The sequence below is a fragment of the Indicator indicator genome, chromosome 10 (genome assembly GCF_027791375.1).
Source record: "Indicator indicator isolate 239-I01 chromosome 10, UM_Iind_1.1, whole genome shotgun sequence".
In the NCBI taxonomy this organism is placed as follows: domain Eukaryota; kingdom Metazoa; phylum Chordata; class Aves; order Piciformes; family Indicatoridae; genus Indicator; species Indicator indicator.
In genome coordinates, this window is record NC_072019.1 from 21,626,248 (window position 1) to 21,649,752 (window position 23,505).

General features: G+C 39.5%; 1 protein-coding gene across 1 annotated transcript in view; it reads right to left on the minus strand.

Moving 5' to 3' along the window:
* The window catches only part of TESK2 (testis associated actin remodelling kinase 2), a 69,501-nt gene extending 53,824 nt beyond the window's left edge, over positions 1 to 15,677 (minus strand). Inside the window, exon 1 of the mRNA XM_054384364.1 lies at positions 15,456 to 15,677. Coding sequence (XP_054240339.1) covers positions 15,456 to 15,677 — 222 coding nt within the window. The remainder of the gene's footprint in view (positions 1 to 15,455) is intronic.
* Between the last annotated feature and the right edge of the window lie 7,828 nt (positions 15,678 to 23,505).

Sequence of the window (23,505 nt, forward strand, 5' to 3'; positions counted from 1 at the left end):
ATCTGAATAACATTTCCTAATATTGATGTTATAAATCTGCAAATACAACTTTGGCCCTAGTTTTTCCACTGCATTTTCATTGTTTTCCAAATCATCACTATATAGCTGGAAGTATTTTCTTCCAAACCTGCATTTCATTGCTTTCCAGTTGTCCCTTCCCTTCCTTCTTCTGGTGTCCAGCCTCACCATTTAATTACCTTGACAGATCTTTACTTATACAGCCTATTACATAAAATCATGTGGCCTGTCCAGCACCCATACCAATTCTTTCTTCATTCTTTTACAAATCTCAGTCTTCACTTGGCCATTTCACCTTCACCCTTCCCACCATGTGTCCATAGCACCATTTCAGAAGCAGCCCTCTCCAATAGAAATACATGACCTTCCCCAAGGTTGCTTCCTGTTTCTGGGCTCACCAAATTATCCACAAAAATGCTGCACATTTTATTTTTAATTATATTGGTCCACTAGCCTTACACTCACCAGTTCCAGTATTTCCTTCACATTCAGATTGCAACCTTCATGTTGATGACATGTACAGCAAAGGTCAGATAGCTTTTTGCTTATCTGTGCCACTTTCTATCAATCTCTTCTCTGTAACAGTTCTGTATCTTCATTTGACTTGTAAGCATTTTCTCTTGTGTTAACAAGAGATGAACATGTTACCTTAGTTACCTTTCTAGGCTGTTTGCCCTACTTATGCTGTATTGACTGACTAGGTCCACAATAAAGCCAGTCAGACACATGAGATGATAAAAATAACTATTATTAAAGATTGCATCATAGGACTGCCTACTAATTGACAGGGAAACAATCCTGAAGCAAACCAGTATTTGGCTCTGATGCAAGACCTCTCTCAAAACCAACCTACTTTCCTGCTGTGCCAGCAGAAAGAATCTTTAAAAAAAACCAACTTAGAGCTAGCTGCATTTTATTCAAATCCAACAGTCAAGCCATCAAGTCATCATACTCATACGGACATGTATATATATTCATGCCTTGAGGATGAGTGTATTAAAAGAATGCCTAAACTCTGTTTGATTAAAGAAAGCTCTCTCTAATTGAGAGGACAAACCTGATCTTCAGCTCAGATCACACTATTTGCAAAACTGCAGTCTTGTTTTTCTAAACATTAAAATGTAGCCACAGTCCAATACACACATCCACAGCAGTGATGCCTGTATCAAGTCAAAATTCCCATGTTACTATGAAAATTTGCAATGACAAATAGAAGCTTGAAATACATCAGTCCAGATAATATTAAGCTGCTATGTTGATGCTAGGGAGTCAGATTAGGTTGTGGTTGTTTTCAGTGTATTAGTATATAATGTCACTATAGTCTAACTTCTTGCAGCAAGAGAGAAGCCTGCCAAGCATAGCAAACCTTTGCCAAACAAAACTAGTCAGAATGTGTTGCAAGAGCTTTTGCCCAGGTTCAGAAGACACACAGAAATCAGGCACAAAACAAACCCCAAAACTTTTTAAAAACCTGACAGTAATTGTGACTCTGCTACTTTCTATGACTAAAAACGGTTGTGAGAAATACACAGATAACGTTGGAGCCTTTACCATTGTTCCCTTAGTACAAAGGCATCAGTCAAAGATCCTACTTCAGTAACTTTAATAACTTATACATCACCAATTCAGTGCAGTAACAAGCTTGATTACTGCAGTATATTCCACACCTAACAATCAAACGAGTTCTCTATTTTTTTTTTCCCAGCTGCAGTGAAGTTATAATTACTGAGACCAGCAGTACCATTGACACTTTGCAAATCCCCTTCTGTGTCCCCAAAACCCCTGAATTTTTCTTTTGTGTTTTGTTTTTCTTCATTGCCCACTGTAATGTAGAACCAGGGTCCAAAACACAGCATTCATTTATTTTAAACAAACCATTTATTGATAGGAATATGTGCATAGCTCTCTGCCCTTAACTTCATCTCAAAGGAAATCATAAGGACAGAAAGAGACTGCAGTATTATTCTGAGAGAAGGCATGAATTAGAGGACTACTGTTCCACATTTTGAGATTAAATATAAACAGGTACAGCCCAGGTAGAGAAGTTAACTGACTGTAGTCACTTAAACAGAATGTAACCACATAAATTTCCTTCTGCAATCCCATAGAAGGAACATGGACACACCTCTTACACACAAGGCAAGAAATGCAGAAGAGCATTGTTATACCACACAATATACCTTAATATACAGCTCAGCTACATACTTTACACCAGGGTCTAACGTTGTATTCACAGGAAAGAAAAAAATAAATAGTGAGTTTGAAGTGCAGAACTAAAAGCTTATTCTTCATTTTTCATGCCAGCTATTACCGTGAGCTATTATCATCAGCTCACTGAACAGCCCTGGGCATGCTACTTCACTTTAATTCCCTCTTTACCTGTATCTATAAAAAGGAGATGACATTGCTATCTAACTGTCAGGGAAAAAGGGGAGGTTGACAACTGCAAATGACTACTGTAACATCTAAAGATAACACAATCAGATACTGTATGCCCTGTATCCTTATTTTCCTATTTAATTTGTAATACTTACGGTTAAATATTTCCCATGTTACTATGGCTTTATCTTTTCTGAAAGATTATGGCATTTGCATAATTTGCAGATGCTTTTCAAGCAAAATACACTCCAGGCTGAGTTTTCTTGACTTATAATAGCACTTTCAGTCTTTTACAATCTATTAACAGACTAAGTATACAGTCCCCACACTGTACCAATGATGTCATCATTGCTATTCATCAAACGTTTGTTGGGTTTGTTTTCAAAAAGCTACATGGGAACCTTAGGAGGTTTATTTTGGGCAGAAATAATTTCCTTACATTTCCTTCACAAATCTTTCAAGTAAACATTGCCGTGCACTAGTAAGGAAGTCAATCTAGCTTTTCAGAGCAGAGCTCACTGGCATACAACTATTGCTACTATAATCACAGATGGAGCATTAGGCCCTGGACCACAAAGAAGACAGCAGGGAGCACAGAAGAGCTGTATTTTGCTTATTTGAAGATACTCATTTTTCTATAGATTGCTACATTTAATCACTTTCAGGCTACAGACCCAAATGGAATTTCTAATTCGTTTCTTTTTAAGCCTTCATGGCACTGTTCTTCCTGAGAATTAAGTTCTCCCAGCAAAACAGTAGCTAATTAAATACACTGCAATTTGCTATATGCCTCAGCATTGTCAGTAAAGGCTGGGAAGCACAAGGATTGGATTTGCAGGACTTAATTGCAGGCAGCTGATGTAGAAGTTACAAACTGTCATTAGTAACTCACTGTTAGACCTATTGTCAGCTCCGGATTAGTTAACAAAGCAATGTTGTCTCAGTGTCCATCACTCCAGCGGATGTTTCACAGCTCTGTCCCCTCCTCAACCCCTAATCCAACAGAGGGTTCCACCCATGCAGAGCTGTGCAGAAGGGCCAAAGTGCTCTCAGACTGCAATGAGCATGGTAAGAGTGGGATCAGCAGCTATGGTGACTGCCAGCCACAGGGAGATCACATGGACAGAAGGGAGTCTCTACAGTTTGTATATAGTCTCAGCAGCTAATGGCAGCAGGATGTTTTGGAGGACTTGCATACAGAACTCCCGACAACTGGAGCAGTAAAGATTAACAGAAGCCACATCATACAGGTTTTGGAGTTCTCTCTAATCATTAGCAGTGGCTATTAAGGGGCTATGAAGCATTTCCTACGGATCTGACACTGTAAACAACATCTTTTCTGTACTGCCATCAATAACAATTTGCACTTCTCACTGTTAGATTTCATATTAGTCAATAACACATGCATATGTGTTGACCATCACACACATTCTCCAGATACAGGCAGTGAAATCCACCACTGAATATTTAACTTTCCTCCCCTCCCAATACCTGTAAGTAAGTGTTCAGAGAGGTGTGTCACAATGTTCTTCACTCCTGTTCTCTAGGCACAGTTCTGTTAATACTGGGCACAGGCCAGCACAGTTATTTGAAGAACAGTAAATCAGCACCTGTCTCTCAGTATCAGCTATGAATGAGCTTACACAAATGTGCACGTTTGCCAGCTGGCAAAACAGAAAATCCCAGAGCTGCCAACCCAGCACATCTCCATCCAGAACAGAAAACCAAACAGATCATTTAACTGTGCTTGAGAAATTATGGAAAACAAGACAAAAAGCACATAAACATTTCTGTGCCAAGGGAATCTGGCCACCTGCTTTGCCCCTCGAAACTGCACAATGATACTCAGACTGACATGACTTTTCTTCCTGAAGAAAATCAAAGGCCCAAATGACTCTTAACTACAGAAAACACTGTACTAAACACAAAATCCAACCAGGAGATGATCTCCTACTGCAAGGTTCCACTTGTTACAGTATCAGACTGTCTTTTCGTTGACAGAACTTGAGAGCATTCTCTGTAGTTGTGAGGACAACAAAGACTTACCTCAGACATTCAATGTATCAGCTGCTCAGCAAGAGTTAGAAAAAGCCAAGTTTCCAAACAGTGGTAAGCATAATTCAAAATGGACAATTTTATGTTATTTTGCACTCATTTATTTTGACTGAGTATTCTTTTGACCCCAAGTTTGCTTCGGTGATTTTTTGTTCTGGTTTTCTACTACAGAAGTAAATTCTTCACTTTCAGAGTATGATAATTCTGTTTTATCTTCCCAAGATTTTTCTTCAGCAGAGAAGTTGTCTGACCAAACCAGAAAAACTTAATGTAAGCAAAATTCTTTCCCCTGTTTTTTTGGTTTTTTTTGGTTTTTTGTTTTGTTTTGTTTTTTAATTTGTTTCAGCGTAGTTTCATTAGATTTGCTACTTGGTGACAGCTTCTGAGTTACTCTCAGCATTTCATAGCTGGTGTTATAAGACAATTATAACACACATATCTAGAGACTTCTAGCCAGAAAATAAATAAAAATCAGGACTTTTTTCAGATACATATGTAAACAAGCCTTTTGTGTTCCAAAATTATTCTTAATTCTGCTAAATGCAAGAGTGCCCTGCATGTCAGACAGGTAATTCTGAATTTTTCATGATGCTCACGAGAAGGAAGGAAGAGAGCACTTTGCCCTGATTGTGCAATCCATAAAGAATAATAACACCGATTAGGTTTCAATTTCTATATTAATGATCCGTTGGAGTAAGGCCTATTTAGTGCTACTTCAACACACAGCCTATGCCCTATAAAAGCACTGGCTAATTAAGTGACAAGGACTTAGATGACAGAGAGTTGGCATCTCAATAATCAAAAAGTCATTAACGAGATGAAGACAACTGTACGGTTTAGTGGATACCATACAAATCATCTTAGCAGTAGGTAGAAGGGTTCCAAAAGGCTGATACTTCACACTATTACAAATCAAACTTCTAAGACTTCTACTTTGACTAAGAAAACACCAGCATCCTCACAGTTTACATCTTGTCTCAGTTACAGAATGGTGCTCCTTCCTATTCCTAACAAGCATCAGAGTAGAAAGAGGCTGATTAGAATCACCTAGTTGGTATAACTCCAGAGCTTCCAAAAGTTTTCAAGTTATTCTAGCCTTCTTGGCCAGTCTGTGTAATATACAGAATGACGGTATTTCCAAGCAATGTTTTAACACTAACTTCACATAAAAAGCCTCAAATATCTTATTGTCTAGGCCATTAGTTTCCAAAATTGGTGGCCTTAAACTGCTGGTGCCTGTAAGTTTCTCTCAACACTTTGCCAAGCTTAATCAAGAACACTCTAAAAAAACCCCAAATGGCTAAAAATATCACCAATGACCCAACAGGAGAGAGAAAGGCAAATTCTATTTGGTTGAAGCTGTTTCCACAGCCATTTAAGTTTTAAAAATAAGCACAATTCTTCTTAAGCTTCTAACCATTGCACCTTATGATGCCCCTGTCTCACTACATTGAAACAACTACTTTCAAACAACTTTTCTCAATGAAAGGCTGTTTATGCACTGCATTGACACCATTTTTTATATACCAAACACATTAAGACTGAAGTAATTGACTTTCCTAGTTATTAAACCGATTTTTGTTTATTTTTCTCCACGTGTTACAGTTCTCCAGCTTCAGAAAAGTCAAATACCCAATGCTGGGAAAGTATTTAATACATACAATTAGAGTTTCCCAGAAATACTTCATGGGGTAATTAAAACAAAACACCTTTTAAGCCTATCAACTAGTGCCACTAGTCAAGGATGTTGTGTGATCTCACCTCTAATGTTTTTGAAGAACATCCACATGAGCTCAGACCCTCATCAGGCTGCTAATTCCAGAGGCAATCAGAGAGGATCCTTTCCTAGTGCAAACCTTATACTATATGTTCAAAACAACAGATTAGAAAATGATAGAACTTTGAAACTGAAGCAGTAAGGACAAAGAAGAAGCCTAAGATAGATTTGAGGCTTCCTGTGAAATTCCACACTATCAGCTGACTTTTACTTCAGTACAACCTTCAGAATATTTTTAACATGAATACCAGAAGTATTTCCTTATGAGTTATGAAGAAATATTTGTGCTGCCCTTCAAATTTCTAAATCAACTGTTTTGTTCCTCAAGACAAAATTACCATCCTTCTGAAGAGAGAAAGCATGAGGAAAGATATAGATGATGGAAAGAAAGTCTTTCACACTTCCTGAGGAGGTTTTTACCATTCCTCTGTGAAGAGCTTCTGCCCTTCCAGCTCAACCTGGTGCACGTCATCTTCACAGGAAGTCACAGTAGCCTAATACACTGCTGGAGGTTTTTCAGTCCAGTGTGGCTTATGGTGCAACCACTCCTGTCTTGCTCAATAACATTGATTCTTAAGATATACCTGGGAGTTAGCATCTTCCATTGCATCTCTACTATCAACTTTAAAGAATAGGTTAAGGAGATGTCCATAAAGGCCTCCCTTGACATGACACCTCATTAAATGCTACAGGAAAACTGAACCCTCTGTCAGTAATGAGTTGCTAGTAGAGTCAATGGAACAGACAGACAGGACCACTGCAGAAACTAATCAAACTGGGAAGTTGTAGCTATGAAAAGGGTAGTAATTAAAAAAACAAAACAAAACAAAAAAACCCCAATGTGCCCTGGATACACCAAAGGAGTAATATATAATTATATATATTATATATAGGAGTTATATAATAGATGTTTAAGGGACAGGCTGAAAACAGCTGCCAAGAACAGATTATTTACATTTGAGCCTGGCTCAGCTAAAGATACACTAGTAGTTCTCATAACATCCCTTCCTAGCTTTACATTCGTTTTAAAATTAGGTGACAAGATTTATGAAGCTAAATTGTATAAATGTTTATCAATAGCATACATACATGAACACACAGGCTTCTGTAAGACATCTGACTTAATGCCACAACTGCTACAACTAAAGACTAGCTAATGATAGCTCAAGATACAGTTGTACGTGACAAAGCTGCACAAGACAAGGAAGTTTCCTCAGCTTCCAGAGGAACTGAGTGAGGCCTCCTGTTACTCAATATTCTGTGTTCACTTCCAGCTCACTGATGAAAGTTCATACTCAGAAAAATTCAAAACTTACAGTATTACCCTGCTCATGTAACTCCACCAATGAGTGAAGGCCACCCCATATTTTAGGTTCTCCTAAATAAAAATTAACATATTCAAATGAAAAACTTCACCAGAAACAAGGACTGAAGGCTACAGAACAGGAGACCCAGTCTCATTAAACATAAGGTATTAATGTGCTGTGATAACAGCAAGTGGAATGCATTATCAAAGAGTGCAACACAAAGCAAAAGCTTTTACATGTCATTGTGAAAAATAAAATTAGGGCAGTCCAACTTAAGATGTCCACTTTAAAAAAGAGAAAGATGTTGGAAAGACTAAAAGTTATATTGAAAGAACTAGGTCATTCCCAGAGTGAGGGTGAGACAGGAATGAGACAGAAATTGAGACTACTTAGGGTCAAAACCTAACTCAATGCAAGTTTTCCAGCAAGGAAAGAAAAGGTACTAAAAATAGCTGGGCCAGATAAAGCAACACAAAGAACAACTGAGTGGACAAGTAGGTCCAGAGACTTCAAGTCACAAAAATTTACAACAGTGAGGTTATACTCTGAGCAGTGAAATCCCCATGATACTGTCTTTGAGGTCTTCAGAACTAAATTTAAAAACCAACAACAGGGTGGGGTATACTTGTGTCACATGTGGTGTCAATACATGCTATAAACAAAATATTAGTTACTGGTAAAATATAATGACCTTTGATTATGTGGCAACCTGTGTGTAGATGACCTAATAACTCTTCCAAGCCTTAACTATTTAAGAAGTCCATAATGCCTTTATCTTTAAACATATAGTTTGAGTCAAAATGGGAAAACTAAAACAAGAAAACAGATAATCATGCCAATCAAAAAAAAAAAAACAAAAACCGACCAACCTTTTTTTTTTTCCCCCTTTGGTTAAGTGACCTGTCTGTTCTCTTAACTTTTGTGTCTGAAGTCCTATGAGTTAGTCCCTCACTTTATTGTACAGTCCTTACTCTGCACTGTTTGTTCTAGTTAAGAAAGTTGTGTCAAACTTAGGTCAGAGGCCAAAAGAAGAAAGTGACATTTCTCCACTGCACTCCACAAGGCCAGGAAAATTATAGACAAACAGAGAGAGAGATGTTAATCATGCAGAATGTTACAAGTCATCAAGCACAAAAAATAAAAACAAAACACCAACCCAACATGCAAAAAACCAAAAGCTCTCAATGAGTCATTTTGGGAAAGCCACATCAGTAGCATCTTTCAGATCTACCACAGCCAACTGGCTGTTCCAGAGATCAAACCCACCGGCATCACAATGTGCTTGAGAGAAACAGTATCATAAATGATACAAAATATAACTTATACTAGATAGTGTACCTCAAGGGCAACAGAACTATCAGGTTTATCCTAAGTATACTGAAAGTGTTCAATATAGAATAATTGTATGTGCTCTTCACACTGCCCCTAAGCACAACTACACATCAGCCCTGTTTCCTGTTTCACATTAGACAGCTGGATGCTGCTTATCTTAAAGCACCTTGAAGTCATTAAATAAATATGAGAAACTGGATTCTATCCCCCAGCACAAGGTATGTATTTAGACAGGTGCACCTTCCCTATCAGACAGCACTTTTGAAACTTGGAGCACATAATTAATTGATGAATTAAGGACCATCATTCCAGGGTATTCAAACAGGAGATCTTACAGCATAAGCACACACAGCACAAATATCCTGCAGATACTGACTCATCTTCACCCACCACTCCTCTTGTTAAGTCAATCAAAAGTATGCTGCCCTCCCTCTTTATTCAGACTTGGACTTGCATCTGGATAGTGCCAGTCCCATAGGCTATGGAGTCCATACATCCCAGAATAGTTCTGACATGTTCAGCATTCATTTCTCAAGGCTATCCATTTTGTATCAGCACTAAGACTCATTGCGTTTTGTTTTTCATGTGACTTCAGTGTGTCTTACAAGACAGCTTCATAAAGAAGCCAGACAAATGTGATCTAAAGGAACTACTCTAAAGTAGCAACATAAAACCATACTCAAAAGAGCAGCTAGTGGTTCACAGGTAAACTGGTAAGATTATCAAGTAGGACTCTGAAGGAATCTGCCTGAAGTCAAAATGGGGAGTGAAGAAGGGCCAGGCACTTCAGAGACAGGATTAGAATTCAAAGCGATCTTGAAATATTAAAACGGGCTTGCAGGGAAGAGACACAAAAAAAATATCTGCTGCAAAAACAAAACAATTTTGTAGCCAAAAGTTCTGCAGAAAGAATCTCAAGCTATAGGGGATCATAAACTGAGTGCTCAGCACTTGGTGCTGTCAGTAAGCACGCTGAAATGGGAGGGCTGATTTCAATCTCAAGAGTTTTCTTTGGAGACACTATGTCCAGCTGCTTTGTATTTCAGCTCTAAGAGGCAGTTTATCAGTTAATTCTGCAATATATCTTAAACACCTCATGTTCATATACCTGTCTTTGCTCACCCCCCATTAAACAAGTATTTTATTATTAACTGATTTTAGTTTGTTTTAAAGTATTATCACAGAATGCTAGGGGTTGGGAAGGGACCTCAAAAGATCATCTAGTTCAACTCCCCTGCCAGAGCAGGATCACCTAGAGCAGGTCACAGAGGAACACATCCGGGCAGGTTTTGAGTATCTCCAGAGATAGAGACTCCAGAACTCCCCTGGGCAGCCTGTTCTAGTGTTCTGTCACCCTCATGGTGAAAAAATTTTTCCTCATGCTTACACGGAACTTTCTGTGCCTGAAATTTCAGCCACTGCCCCTTGTCCCGTCACTGGGCAGCACCGGGAAGAGCCTGACTCCATCCTCTTGGCACCCACCCTCTACATATTTACAAACATTAATGAGGTCACCCCTCAGTCTCCTCTTCTCCAAGCTAACGAGCCCCAGCTGCCTCAGTCTCTCCTGTAAGGAAGATGTTCCACTCCATCATTTTTGTGGCTCTGTGCTGGACTCTTTCAAGTAGTTGCATGTCCTTCTTGAACTGAGGGGCCCAAAACTGGACACAATATTCCAGATGCAGCCTCACCAGGCAGAGTAGAGGGGGAGGAGAACCTCTTTCACCCTGCTGACCACACCCCTTCTAAAATAGCCCAGAATGGCATTGGCCTTCTTGGCCACAAGAGCACATTGCTGGCTCATGGTCAACGTTCCATCCACCAGGAACCCCAGGCCCTTTTCCCCTTCACTGCTCTCCAACAGGTCAGTCCCCAGCCTATACTGATAGCTAGGGCTGTTTTTTCCCAGGTGCAAGACTACACTTGCCCTTGTTGAACTTCATTACATTTCTCCCTGCCCAACTCTCCAGGCTGTCTAATTCTTGCTGAATGGCCACACAACCCTCCGGTGTGTCAGCCACTCCACCCAGTTTGGTGTCATCAGCAAACTTGCTGACAGTGCACTCTGTGCCCACATCCAGGTCGTTGATGAATGTACTAAATAGTGCTGGTCCCAGTACTGACCCCTGAGGGGTCACTAAATACAGACCTCCAACTAGACTACGTCCTATTGACCACAACTTTCTGTCTTCTTTCCTTCAGCCAGTTCCCACATCACCTCACTATCCAATCATCCAGACCACACTTCCTCAGTTTACCTGCAAGGATGCTGTGGGAGACAGTGTCAAATGCTTTATTGAAATCAAGATAAACCACATCCACTGCTCTACCATCATCTATCCACCTGGTTATGTCCTTATAAAAGGCTATCAGGTTGGTCAAACATGACTTACCCTTGGTAAAACCATGCTGACTGCTCCTGTGTACCTTTTTCACTGCTCACCTAAATAACCTTCCTAGCTGTATGCTTAAGATATGAACTATACTGACATATTGCCTAGAGTATTTCATAAGATGCTTTTTTCCCCTCTAATGACTAATTTCAAATAGTAGATCTCCTGACTCCTACAAGGTTAAAAGCACAGTTCAAGGGGTCAAGACTCTGGCCTTGTTGACTTCAGTTCTATCTTCAAATTTGATCTCTCCTGTCTCAAAGATAATCTTTGGAAGGCTGTTCTAACTTCAGCAGTTTTGTCACAGCATGTTCCCTGACAAATAGAAATTACGTTTTTCCTTATTATATACATGCCAACTCTTCAGCTATTGGGAGGGGGAAGCTTCCAAAAAAATTGCTTACTTACTCCTGACTTAGTTTTTGGTAGTGCTGCTAGTTAGATGGCCAGGAGTATTTAAAACAGCAGAAGAACTGTCTGCAATGGAACAACTATTTTAGCATCCAGAACCACCCAAGACAAAACAATGAGTTCTTCCCTGCATGTCAAAAGACTTCACCATTCTTCAACAATCAAAACCCTCAAATTCCCCAGTGACCACACCTGTACAGCAATACAGCTTTCCCAAGATGCAAACACACAGGGCACGGATTTTGTACGGTTGGATCAGTGATCCCTATTTTCACGTATACATGAATAATAAACTGCAAAAAGTCCATTTTTAACACTCTTCCAAAACAACAAAGTAATTACAATCTCTCAAAATTTCAGCCACAGAACTCAGCCAACAAGAACATCTGAAAAAAATTCATAGCAACTTGGATATTTAGTGCTGGCTTTTCAACTGAAGGCTTATTTTAATAGAAAAAGTCCCTGGATTTTAGTCTGACTGCTGTTCCAACACATACTTAATAATTAATAGTATCTATTTCCTAATATGGTATTTAGTTTCAGTATGATGCCTTTCTCCCCCACAATTACTTCTAGCCCCATCAACCCTTACCGGTTTTCCTAGGGAGGAATTAAAGGTTTGAAATGATGGCTGGACATTGTGCATTTATATAAATGCCTAGCTCAATGTTAAAAGCAAACCTCAGTGTGCAGCCCTTGCCATTGAAAATTAGAATAGGCACTAGTCAGTTGGATGATTCAGACTAGATTGGTAATAGTTTGACCAAGTTTAGTTTATCTAAAAGTTTCTATAGTGCTTAGTATGCAGGTGAATGTGAATTTGAAGTGTTATAACCAAATTGTTAGTTCAATACACTATGATGAATAAAGTTGAGTTTATGAATAAAGATGCACTAGAAATGCTAAAAGATCATTCATAGCACATATGACCATTAATACATACATCTAAGCTGTAATGTGCTCCTCTTCTCAAATTAAGAGAAGAAAGCTTCTATTCACTGTGATAGATTATATTTTAAAACAGGGTTTCCACAGAAAAGGACTGGGGAGAAGAAATCTCTGAACACAATTATCAGTTACAAAGCAAAACAAAAATCCCAAAACCTCAAAAGAGTCCAAGCACTCTTCGTTAAATCACTTGAGTAAACGCAGCATATGATACTCACAACAGATAGAGCTCATAGAGCTCTGGTGACAGGAGGTTTTTTGAGATACCTTTGGTTATTTAAAGGGAGAGCTTCATTGCTCTTGTAAAGTTACTTATGCAACAAGCTGAGAAAAATCCAGAACAATCCTGGAGTTCAATCATTTAGCTGGACGCCTGCAGATCAGAAGCCTGCAGATCAGACTGAACTTTAAGTGTGTCAAACCACGAGGCTCTCCTTCCTGGAAGCACATCAAGGTTCCTGCGTGAAATCTGATCATCAGCACAGCAGGATTAATGACAGAGGTGGTCAAGCTGATAAACTAGCAGAACAGAAACCTGCTTAAACCAGCATGGAACTGCATCTAAGATAAGGTCCTAAGGCATTCTCATCCCTTTGTGCCAAAACTGAAGCAAGACCTTGCTTGAAACTGATGTGAAAGTAAAGGCTTTATCACTCATTGTCTCTCTGCAGGAGGTCTGTCGTTGTTTCTAGGAAAACAGACACTAGATACTACAACCATTGCTCTCTTAGAGTAATGCCACCGATTGCAAACTGGCACCATGTGATGCCTAGTTTAGCTTACTTAAAGGGGAATGGCAGGGGAAGGTTTTTAAAGACTTAGCAGACTTATTTACGCACAGGAGGGTAAATTGCCTGTCAGGGACTTCTCTCAACGTACGTTCTCAAACAGCTTTGTATGTCACTACCTGACGAAACCAAATGATACCTTAAAGTAAGATAATCTTAAATCAATTACTATAAATGCTGGAAATTTACCTTTACTTTCAGGAAACAAAAGTAGGCAAGGGAAAAACAGTGTCTTCTGATCAATAATACAGTACCCTTCTGCTGGATATGTAAGCACCTTGCCTCAGGGTGCTTCCCCATGATATTCCTCACCAATGTACAGTAGAACATTACAGTTATTCCTCCCAATATGTCTGTTCACAAAGTATGTAGCTATTCAGCTAGAAAACTTTTTGAAGTCCCAATATAATTATGATTGGCAACACCACTATAGGATAAAATCCATAATCTAAGCACTGGAAAATCCAAGCATTCAAGAAGGCAAATTTACACAATAGGAAAAAGACAGGATGTGTAATCAGCAACACTGAGATAAACCTAAGATAAAATTACTCCTAAACCCGAATTAATTCACACAAATTAAGGTCTGTTATCTCCAGTTACTTAGAGATGACCCAAGTGTATTGCTGCCCTTAGACAGTTTACAGCAGCTTTGTCCGAAGGACTGTAAAGATGAGCTCTTGAGGCACACAGAACTTGAAAAAAATCAGTGTATTTCACATTAAGAAATGTCTGGATACAAAAACAGTTGCTACAAAATGCACTACAGAAGGCTTTCCAAACAGTTAAATAAGAATCAAAAACCAAACAAGCCAAAACAAAACCTTGTTTTCAGTTGGTACACAGGCTGGCTTTATAGAGAGCCAAGTAATCCTACACACCCCAAAGAAAAATTCTTCGTGTCTGCCCCTTTGAAAGAACTGAAAACTTGTGTTAGTGGAAACTAAATTTTATTCTCTAGCTAAACAGAAAAACTTCTGTGGAGTGACTTGCCTTTACACAAGAAGAAAGTTATATATGGAGATCTGAATGCCTTTGGGTACTAAAGCAATTCTCATTTTCTGACTCACCTATTCATGGCAATAAAGCTGGGTAAGAGGGGTTTTGGTTTAATTTCTTTAACAAAAGTCTACGTGAAGTGTAGCAGAATGGAGATAAAGTTTTCTGGCATTTTGCTGAAATGGAAATAATTTGGAGGATGACTTTGTTTCAAGTCAAGAACTAGGACAAGGAAACAAATTATTTTTGCAATGCCTGAAAGCCTGGAAGCCAACTCAATGTCCTATTCCTCTATGATAAGCCTTACCAGCACAGTCAGAACAGCAGAAATACCATGAGCACTATAAACCTGGGGTTGCCTGTATGGTTTCACAAATTGTTTTACAAAGATCCTACCGTCTTACCAGATTCATAGCAGCAACTCACTGACAACATCAGATTTTCTCATTCATACTAATTAATTCAGAGTAATTTCTGATTATTTGAGTTAGAGGCATAGCATGAAAGCAGCGAAAGAAACAGAAGAGCATCTAGTTTTAACTTCAGTGCAATAAATATTGTGGTTTAACATCCAGTAATCATGTGTAGATCTCCTAATACATACATCTAGCGTTGGCAGACAAAGAGTACCAAAGGTACAACCCCACAAAACTAATAAAGCAGCTAAACTGAAGACATTCACACTCCAGAGGACCAATAGCCATGAGTGTTTAACTCACTGCATGAATGCAAAAATACATGGCAGAGATCAAAAGATAAAACAATTTTTTTTCCTGTTTTGTTTTGGGTTTTTTTGTTTTTTACTTTTTCTCCCAAATAACCTCTGCAACTCCCCAAATAAATTACAACCAATAAAAAGCTGCTGGAAGAGCGACAGAGGAAATACCTGACACCTGCAAGTTCTGCAACATTCATTCATTCTTAGTAAAGCAAATACAGGAACCAACAGTTGACTTCAGTGAAAAGTACTTTCGCCGATACTCTCATACATTCTCAGCACCAAACATGAAGCAATCAACACAAAGAGAGGAAAGAACTAAACACGCACCTTGAACACCTCAGAGAAGAAACCAGAGCCAATTTTCTCACATGTGAAGTCATCGAGACGAGTAAGTCTAGAAAAGGCACTTATGAGGGCTCTGTAGGAAGAGGTACACACTCTTCCAATCTGGGACACAGTCCCTTCTCCTCCAGCGCCACCCTCGAAGTCTTCAGCGCGCTCCAAGCGTGGTGGAAATCCTGCTATTGAATTCCGCTTACTTCGGTCCATTTTGAAAACAAAGTTTTATTTTGCTAAGGGAGGACTTCTCACATCTTAGGTAATTTGCTGTCTTTGCTGCTCTTGCTGGATCCTAAAACACAAGAAATTGAGATTGCATTACTGTAAACATATCCAATAAGTTTGATAGGACACCAACACAGCTTACAACACTTTAAGGGAGTAAGACAGGGGAAAGAAAAAAAAAAAAAAAAAAAAAAAAGGGCAGTAGATATCAAACTAGAAGCACGAGAAAGGAAAAAAAAGAACCACAAAACATGACAACCAACCATACAGCATCATCAGTGAAGGCAGACAATCTACTGAACTCTTCCTTTGACCAGCTTACCACTACTGAAAGAATCCATTTCACATTGGAGACTAAACAAAAGATTCCTAACTATAAAAAACAGATCAACTTTTAGTCAACATAAGGAAAATTATCAGCTGTCGATAACATTAACTGGAGCACCAAACCCTTTGTTTTTAAAGTTTCCACCTACGAGCATTCCAAGACCAATCCTTAACACAAGTTTATATCCACTAGAGTTCTAGCCCCCAAATGCATAAAACATTTAACAATTCTGCTACAAAACCAAAGAATTTTTGTAAGAAACTGTCAGAACAGTTCTCCCCACAAACACACTTTGTAAAGATGTATTAATTTCAGTTCAACTGAAAACACAGGAAACAAGCTACATTTGCCAAGTAGAAGAAAAGAAGGAAAAGAGAAAGAAGAAAAAAAAAAGTGAGAAAATTAACGGTAAGGGATTTTTTTTCTTTTTAAGAGGATGATGAAGTAATCAGGATGACTCTGGAGCCCATCAAATTCAGCTTGGACCAGCAGACTTGACAGGTGGCCTATATTTTTTTTCTTTAAACCCTAGACTCAGGAGCTGGTTATTCTTTTCCACATTAACTGTTCATTTACATCAACTTGGTGAGCCCCTGTTCATGTTGACAAAGTGAGCAGTCAAAGAGGATAGATTGCTGGGATTTTTTTTCCCTGAGGGTGACTGAAAAACTGGAAGGAGAGGAAAGAAACGATACTTTTCTTTTTAAAATAAAAACAGTGGACAAAATAATCAGAAAGTAGTGAGCAGGCCAGGCAGTTGTACTTACACAGATGTACAGAACTTGAACAATATACTAAATTTGAAAAGCATCTCAAAAGCAGACACACCAACTGTCCTTGGAACATAGAGCAGTGCTGATACACTCATGTTCTCTATGCAGTGTATCTTTCAGAGATGCTCTGTGCCAACACATCAGAAAAGCACAGTCCTTCCCTGCCTTCAAAAGTGAGCTCTGTTGAACTGTGTGGAACTAATTTGAGGTTTTCTTCACAGAAGAGAACCAAAACCAAAACAACCCACTATATTTTTCAAGGATGTTTATTTCAAACATCTTAACACTCGCCCCTCTAAATGGGAGTCAGTGTGTATAAAAGAGTCTTACCAGGCCCTGATTAAGAAAATCTGTATCAGATTCCATGCTGTGGTATTCCTACAGAATTTTATATGCAGACTCCCACATGGATGAGCTTACTTCACTTTTCAGATGATAGCACTACATAGTCCACTGTTATGGGTGGCCAACTGCCACACAGAAGATCAGGATCCAATTTCTGACCTCATATTCTTGCCCCATGAGCCTCAAGGGTCTGGAAACAGTACAGAAGCACCACAGGAAGTTAAAGCCTGTTATATTTCCCCAGCTGAGAAAAATAGCCCAGAGAACCTCCTCAGCTATAGAGAAGATGCCCAGAAATTTTCAAAGCACACTTAAATAATTCCTTTTGGTCTGAAAGGAACAAACTATCATCTGGCTACCGTCCAAGGAGATTAAGAAAGAACTGTCTGTGGAAGAAGGATAGAGAGGAGCCCATGGTGTTAACAATTCATTTTTTTGGAACAGGAGGTGCAAGTATCTTTGGAGATCGACCAGAAAACCTGCTGTAATTCAAGAAACAATTTTTTAGAACCTATTTGCGTCACAATAGTACCCACATGCACTAGACACTTTCCAAGGAAGGAAGGAAGCATTTGCTTCACAAATGCACAGTCTGACACTCCAGTACCACAGTAACACCACATGAAGTGGACCCTGGAGCTTGTTAGACATCCCTGCAAAAATCTAGTGAAGCAACACATCTGCACTACAGCCCAGGAAACTAAAGCAACTTGTGAATCAGGACTGTAAGCTTAGGTTCTCAGGCGAAGCAAAATATGTAAAAACAAAACAGGGAAGATTGCTGTTGTCTTAACCAGGTGAAGACACCAACTTAGGTAAGCAATATTAAACAACAGGAAAAGACTAACTCTCTCTTAAGTATGCAGATACATGAACAAAAGACCAGCTCTCAGCATAGTCTCTCAACATATTTAATAACAAAAAATAATACAAATCTCCCTCACACATCCATGTCTTTCTGATTGAAATCACATGGTGAACTTTGCAAAACTCTATACAAATCCCACTATAAGAGACCCCCAAAAGGTTTTGCCATCTGGATTCCCAACTAACCCATTCCTTAATTTTTGCCTTCCTTGCAGACAGCTACATGAAAGTCTTGGAAATTATTAGGATAGAGCTCCATTTGTCTAGTATTCTGACCAGGATTGCATATACAGAATTAGAGAAAAATTTCAAGTGGGCACAATTCCAAGTGGGCCTCCTGTCATTTTGGCCAATTACACTAATGATCACATCCTCAACGAAATCAACCAAGGTTTAATTGACTGTCAACTCAGTCTGAGGTACTTTAATTTACTACCTTGTATGGTTAATTAAAGTGCACTGAACAGAATCCAAGACTACCCTGCAAATCCTGCAACCAACTCAAAGGTTTGAGTGGGTTTTTTTAATATTAAAAATCAGCTTAAAAACTGTTAAGATGTGCTCAACAGCCAATTCACAGAAGAAGACAATAAACACTCTAAAAGCCATTTCCCAGTAAGTTCTCAGCTTTCAGACCAATTTTTCCTGACATCTTTATACAGGAAAAATATACTCCATTCTGCCAGGAGAAAAACAATTTAGAAATACACCTCTCAAAATGCATACTTGCTGTACTCACCCAGTTATTATTACATTACTGAAAAGCACAACTTCAGAATGCTTCATGCCCTGACACATTTTAATTTCTTGATTTAAGGAAAAAAATAAAAAGAAAAAAAAAACACAAAACAGCCTTGAAGGAGAAAAAACAAAACAACAACCAAAACCCCCACAACATGTTAATACAATATTAAGAACAGTGCACGAATGCACTGATTTTTTTAATTACAGAAATTACTATAAATACCAACACTATCAGCGTTTCTTTGGTTAATTAGAGGTTTGGCTTTCAAATTGAATGCCTAAGCCTGCAAATATTCAAAGATGGAAACACCACAATAACACATCAAGTTATACCCCACACAGTGAAGTAAAACTAACAGGTGACACATATTAGCCAGTACTTAACATTTTATACTTCATAGACAAAAAAAATGTGTAAGGCATTTTAGCAGCATCCCTTTAATGTTTCAGGGCATAAAACAAGATCCTTTCAAAAAAATACTTCAATTCATTGCTAAGACATTTTCTGTCCCCAGCAACTTTTATAAATATGTGCATATTTGCACTCAAATGTCAAACTCACAATTTCCTAAAAGATGGCCTTAACAACAAGAACCATTTTTAGACACAGAAGACTGTCGCTAGGCATTCAGCCTGGAAAGCAATAAATCTCGTGGATGCATGTTATTAATTTGTAAAGGTTTTCTGAAGAACAAGATGCCAAAGCTTTGACATAAGTCATTTGCCAAGAGTTAACTATTTAAAGTCAGAGTCTGATGTAGCTTTAAAGCCCAACACTACAAAAATATGAAGGAATTATGCTGGCAAGTGTCGCTCAACAAAATAACAACTTGGGAGGGTTGGGGGTGGAATTCACTGTAGTAATGTGCAAATTTCAGAAAAGCTTCAAAAGAATGTAAAGAACAAAATCTTCCAAAGACTGCATTGACTTTGAGGTCATTAGCCTGGAGGGGAAAAAAAAAAAAAAAAGGAAAACACAAAAAGCCCACATCTGTGAATAAAACACAAGAAATCAAACTAAACAGGTACAAAGAACCAGGCATGTCACAATTTTGTTCTCATATGATGTTATCTACTTTCCTAGCAGAGAAGTTCCTTGGTTTGTCCATAACTTAGCTTCTTGTCTTTGGGAGAAAGACAGTATCAAATATTTACAGACAAAGTAGCTACAAGTATCAGAGCTTTCACTATGTTTGGTCCAGCTCATTCTGAAGGACAAGTATTTTTCACTACTTTTACAGGATAAATCTTAGGGTCCAGTTTAAAGCCTTAGTTATGATACTGCAATCAAACATGAAAGTCCCAGACTTTCCTATTTTCATTTAGATAACATTTTGCTTTAATTTCATCTCCCCTGTAGGGGGTAATTCCTAGCTCTAGCCAGTACTGTCATAATATAAACTTCCCACAACTAGAGCTGACATTCCTCAGAAGAGTCCTGCTCCACCACTCCAAAAACTTCAAGTCTGCTACACTGCATGGTGGTTTTATAATGCAAACAAACCTCCATAAGAGGCTAAGCTGAAACAAACAGTTCATTTATTTTGTGACTATGGCCAAGTTTGAAAGCAGTAAGAGAGACTAGCCATTAACTTACTGCAGAGTTCAGGATTCAGGGCCAAGGCTGTAGGTTTAGAAATATTTACAACAAGCATAGGCATAATCTGACACATTTAGAAGACAAATATAACTAAGGTAGGGAGGGGAATATTAAAAACCCACAAATAAACAGAAAACTACTTGATCCTCATGCTCATAATATAATTGCCAACAGTTTCTAGGATCCAAGTATAATATAAAACTAAACAGCTACAGAAGGACCTTGCAAACATCCATTCCTCTCCTGGCCTGGTTTTAGTCACTCCAGTCCACAATGCAGACAGTGTCTAGCCTAGTGACAGAGCATAGTTAGAGTTAAATAATCACTCCAGTAGATCATGTACTACACACAGCTGCTGCTTCAGATGGGTAATTTTAATATATTATGTTTGCCTAACAAAACAGAGCTCAGTAAAGACACTGAGAAGCAGCTCATGCCTTCCAGGTGTCAGCAGTTGACATTTGCTTAGCTCTTGAGAAAAAGGGGATCAAAGCCTTCCAATACCAACAGGTATTGTAACATCTCAGTAATCAAGAAATTTCCCCCTCAGTCTCTGCCAGGTTTACGGGGGAGGTTCACAGGAGACAAGGAGCAATTTTCTGATGTTTTGATGCACCCCGTGAGACAATCTAACACAGTAAAGGCAAGAAAAGAAAGCAGGAATGCTTGAAAGAGTGATGAAAATAAAGTAAGCAGGCTGAGTTTCATAACTGAATAACCTCTCTTGGACACAACCTTACATTTATACATCATCACACAAGGCAGTCAATACTTGTGGAGATGGTATTTTTACTGGAAAATACAAACACTTAAAACACATTCTGTAATCTACCCCTAAAACGCAACTGAAGCACTAGTCCATGTTGCTGGTTTCACGTCACAGTGAAACACTCAGTACCATGTTTACTTCTGTTGTTGTTAAGGTATTAGAGACATTGGAGCCTGCTGGTATTTACATATCAATTTGAAGCACCCTGGGTACCAAGGAGGAACAGTAACTCAATTTTTGAGCTACAGATCCGTAGTGCACAACTTCAGCCTTCAAAAGCAAAGTTATCTCAACCAACTCCACTCCTAGAGCTATTACAGATCTACAGCGCAACCAACCAGGCAATCAAAAAGTGTCTTAGCCCCTACCAGAAATGTGTTCAACTTTTAAAAAAGCAACAGAAGCGTATGAAAACAAGCTTACCATTTAAGTCAGAAAGGGCACTTGGCAACAGACAACAGATGGAGCCAGTGTGCTGATTATTAGATGTACTTAATGATGAACACACAACTTCAAATGAATACATTAGGGACTTAATGTGCAGTTACCCGTTTTTGATATTGCCTAGAAGAGCACTTTTTTTTTTAATGCCAGCCTGCAAGGATACAATAAAACACTTCGCCATTGTGCAAATGCATGGGTCTTGGTTACAGGAAGAATACAGAAAGACAACCAATGATGCAACTGAACCACAAGCTTTATTCTTTTCTGCAGCAGACACAGAAGCAACAGTCCTCTCTCTTAACCCTGCATTTCCTTCATGAATTTGTGAAATCATTTGCATAAAGAATTACAATGGCAAAAGCAAATGTGAAGAACTAGAGAATATAACTCTCTAGTTATAGGTCAAAGGAGACCTGTATCACCAGAACACCTCCTTTGGACCAACTTTCTTCTTCCAAAGTTACAAAAAAAATTAAGCACTGAAGTAAGGTTTGCCTCATCCCGATCTCCTGCTCCACTCACACTGCCAGCTGTTCATCCTAATCAAACAGCACAAAACAAATTCCAAGGAAAGAACACAGGAGAGCACACACTTGCCATCATGTACAGGGATCACACCCTTCTGCCTTCAGTTCAAGCTGCTCATGTTTTGCATGAAGACAAACCAAACTGGACAATGGAATTACACAGCCATGTCTACAGCTGTACACTACACTTCTGCAAGAGTTGGAATGACATTTTTATTGGTCTATCAGGATACAGTATGCAACAATAATTTCCAAATATGATGACTAAATGGAAAGGTTTATGGCTAATCCAATGGGCATATGAGTTTCTCATATAAAAATCTTATCTTAGGTTGTAAATTCCACTGCCTAATTAAGTCCATAGAACTGTAAGTCTGTTGATTTTGCAGACAATAAAATATGCTGGAACTCTGATCTCTACTAAAAATAGTAATAATTTCAGATGAAGCATAAAGATTCTCATAAATTAGCTTAAATAGTAGCTGTAAGGCTTTTCTATGGGGTCAAAGAGAAACTTAAATAAAATTCAGTTCAACGCTCTTGAAATTTTAGCTTCGACTGTCTAGGTACACCTATCGAATACCCAAGCGGAAAATCCCCTGCACTTAAAGCGAACAGTTCCCACGACACTCAAAGGAAAGCAACATTAAGAGTGACCACTTGCATTTATACAGCACCTTTCATCTGACGGCCATAAAGCAAACATATGTGCATATACACCTCAACAGTCAAACCTATCATTAAAGCCTGATTCATGCGTTCTTACAGGGCAGCACTTAAAATAGCAAAACGCGAGTCAGGTTTTCACACCTCTTGGCGAAGTGACCATTTTCAATGCAATCCTCACGCAGCTGGGCAAAGATCCCAGCCGTGTCGAGGCAGACCCTTGCCCCCGGATCAGGGCACAGGTCTCCGCAGCCAGCTTTCCCCGCAGCGCTCGGGCGTTCTGCAGCACTCGCTCACGCTCACGCCTCGCCCCCGGCGCGAACGCAGCCCCTTCACGCACCTGCTCAGCACCCAGCGCTCACCGTGCCGCACTGCCGGGGAGAGGCGGCGCAACCCCGCCGGCTGCCTCTTCCCCGAAGCGGCTCCTCTCTTCCCTCATCCCCTCCAGTGGGTGCCCCCCACCCCCAAGGGCCATCCCTTCGCCGGTCACCCCGCAGAAACGCGAGCCCAGCGCCACTCTCTGCTCGCACCCTCATCCGCAGCGCGCCGGCCGTTACCTGAGCGGCGGCGCCAGCAGGGCCTGCGGCCAGCGCGGGCTCTCATGGCCGCATACCCCACTCGCGGCCAGCCCGCCGGCCCCTCAGTAACCCGGCGAGGGTCTGCCTCGCCGCTGCAGCAAACGAGGGGGCCCCATGTGAGGAGAGAGCCCAGCTGCGGGACCCGGGTCCGTGATCGCCGCGGCTCCTCCTC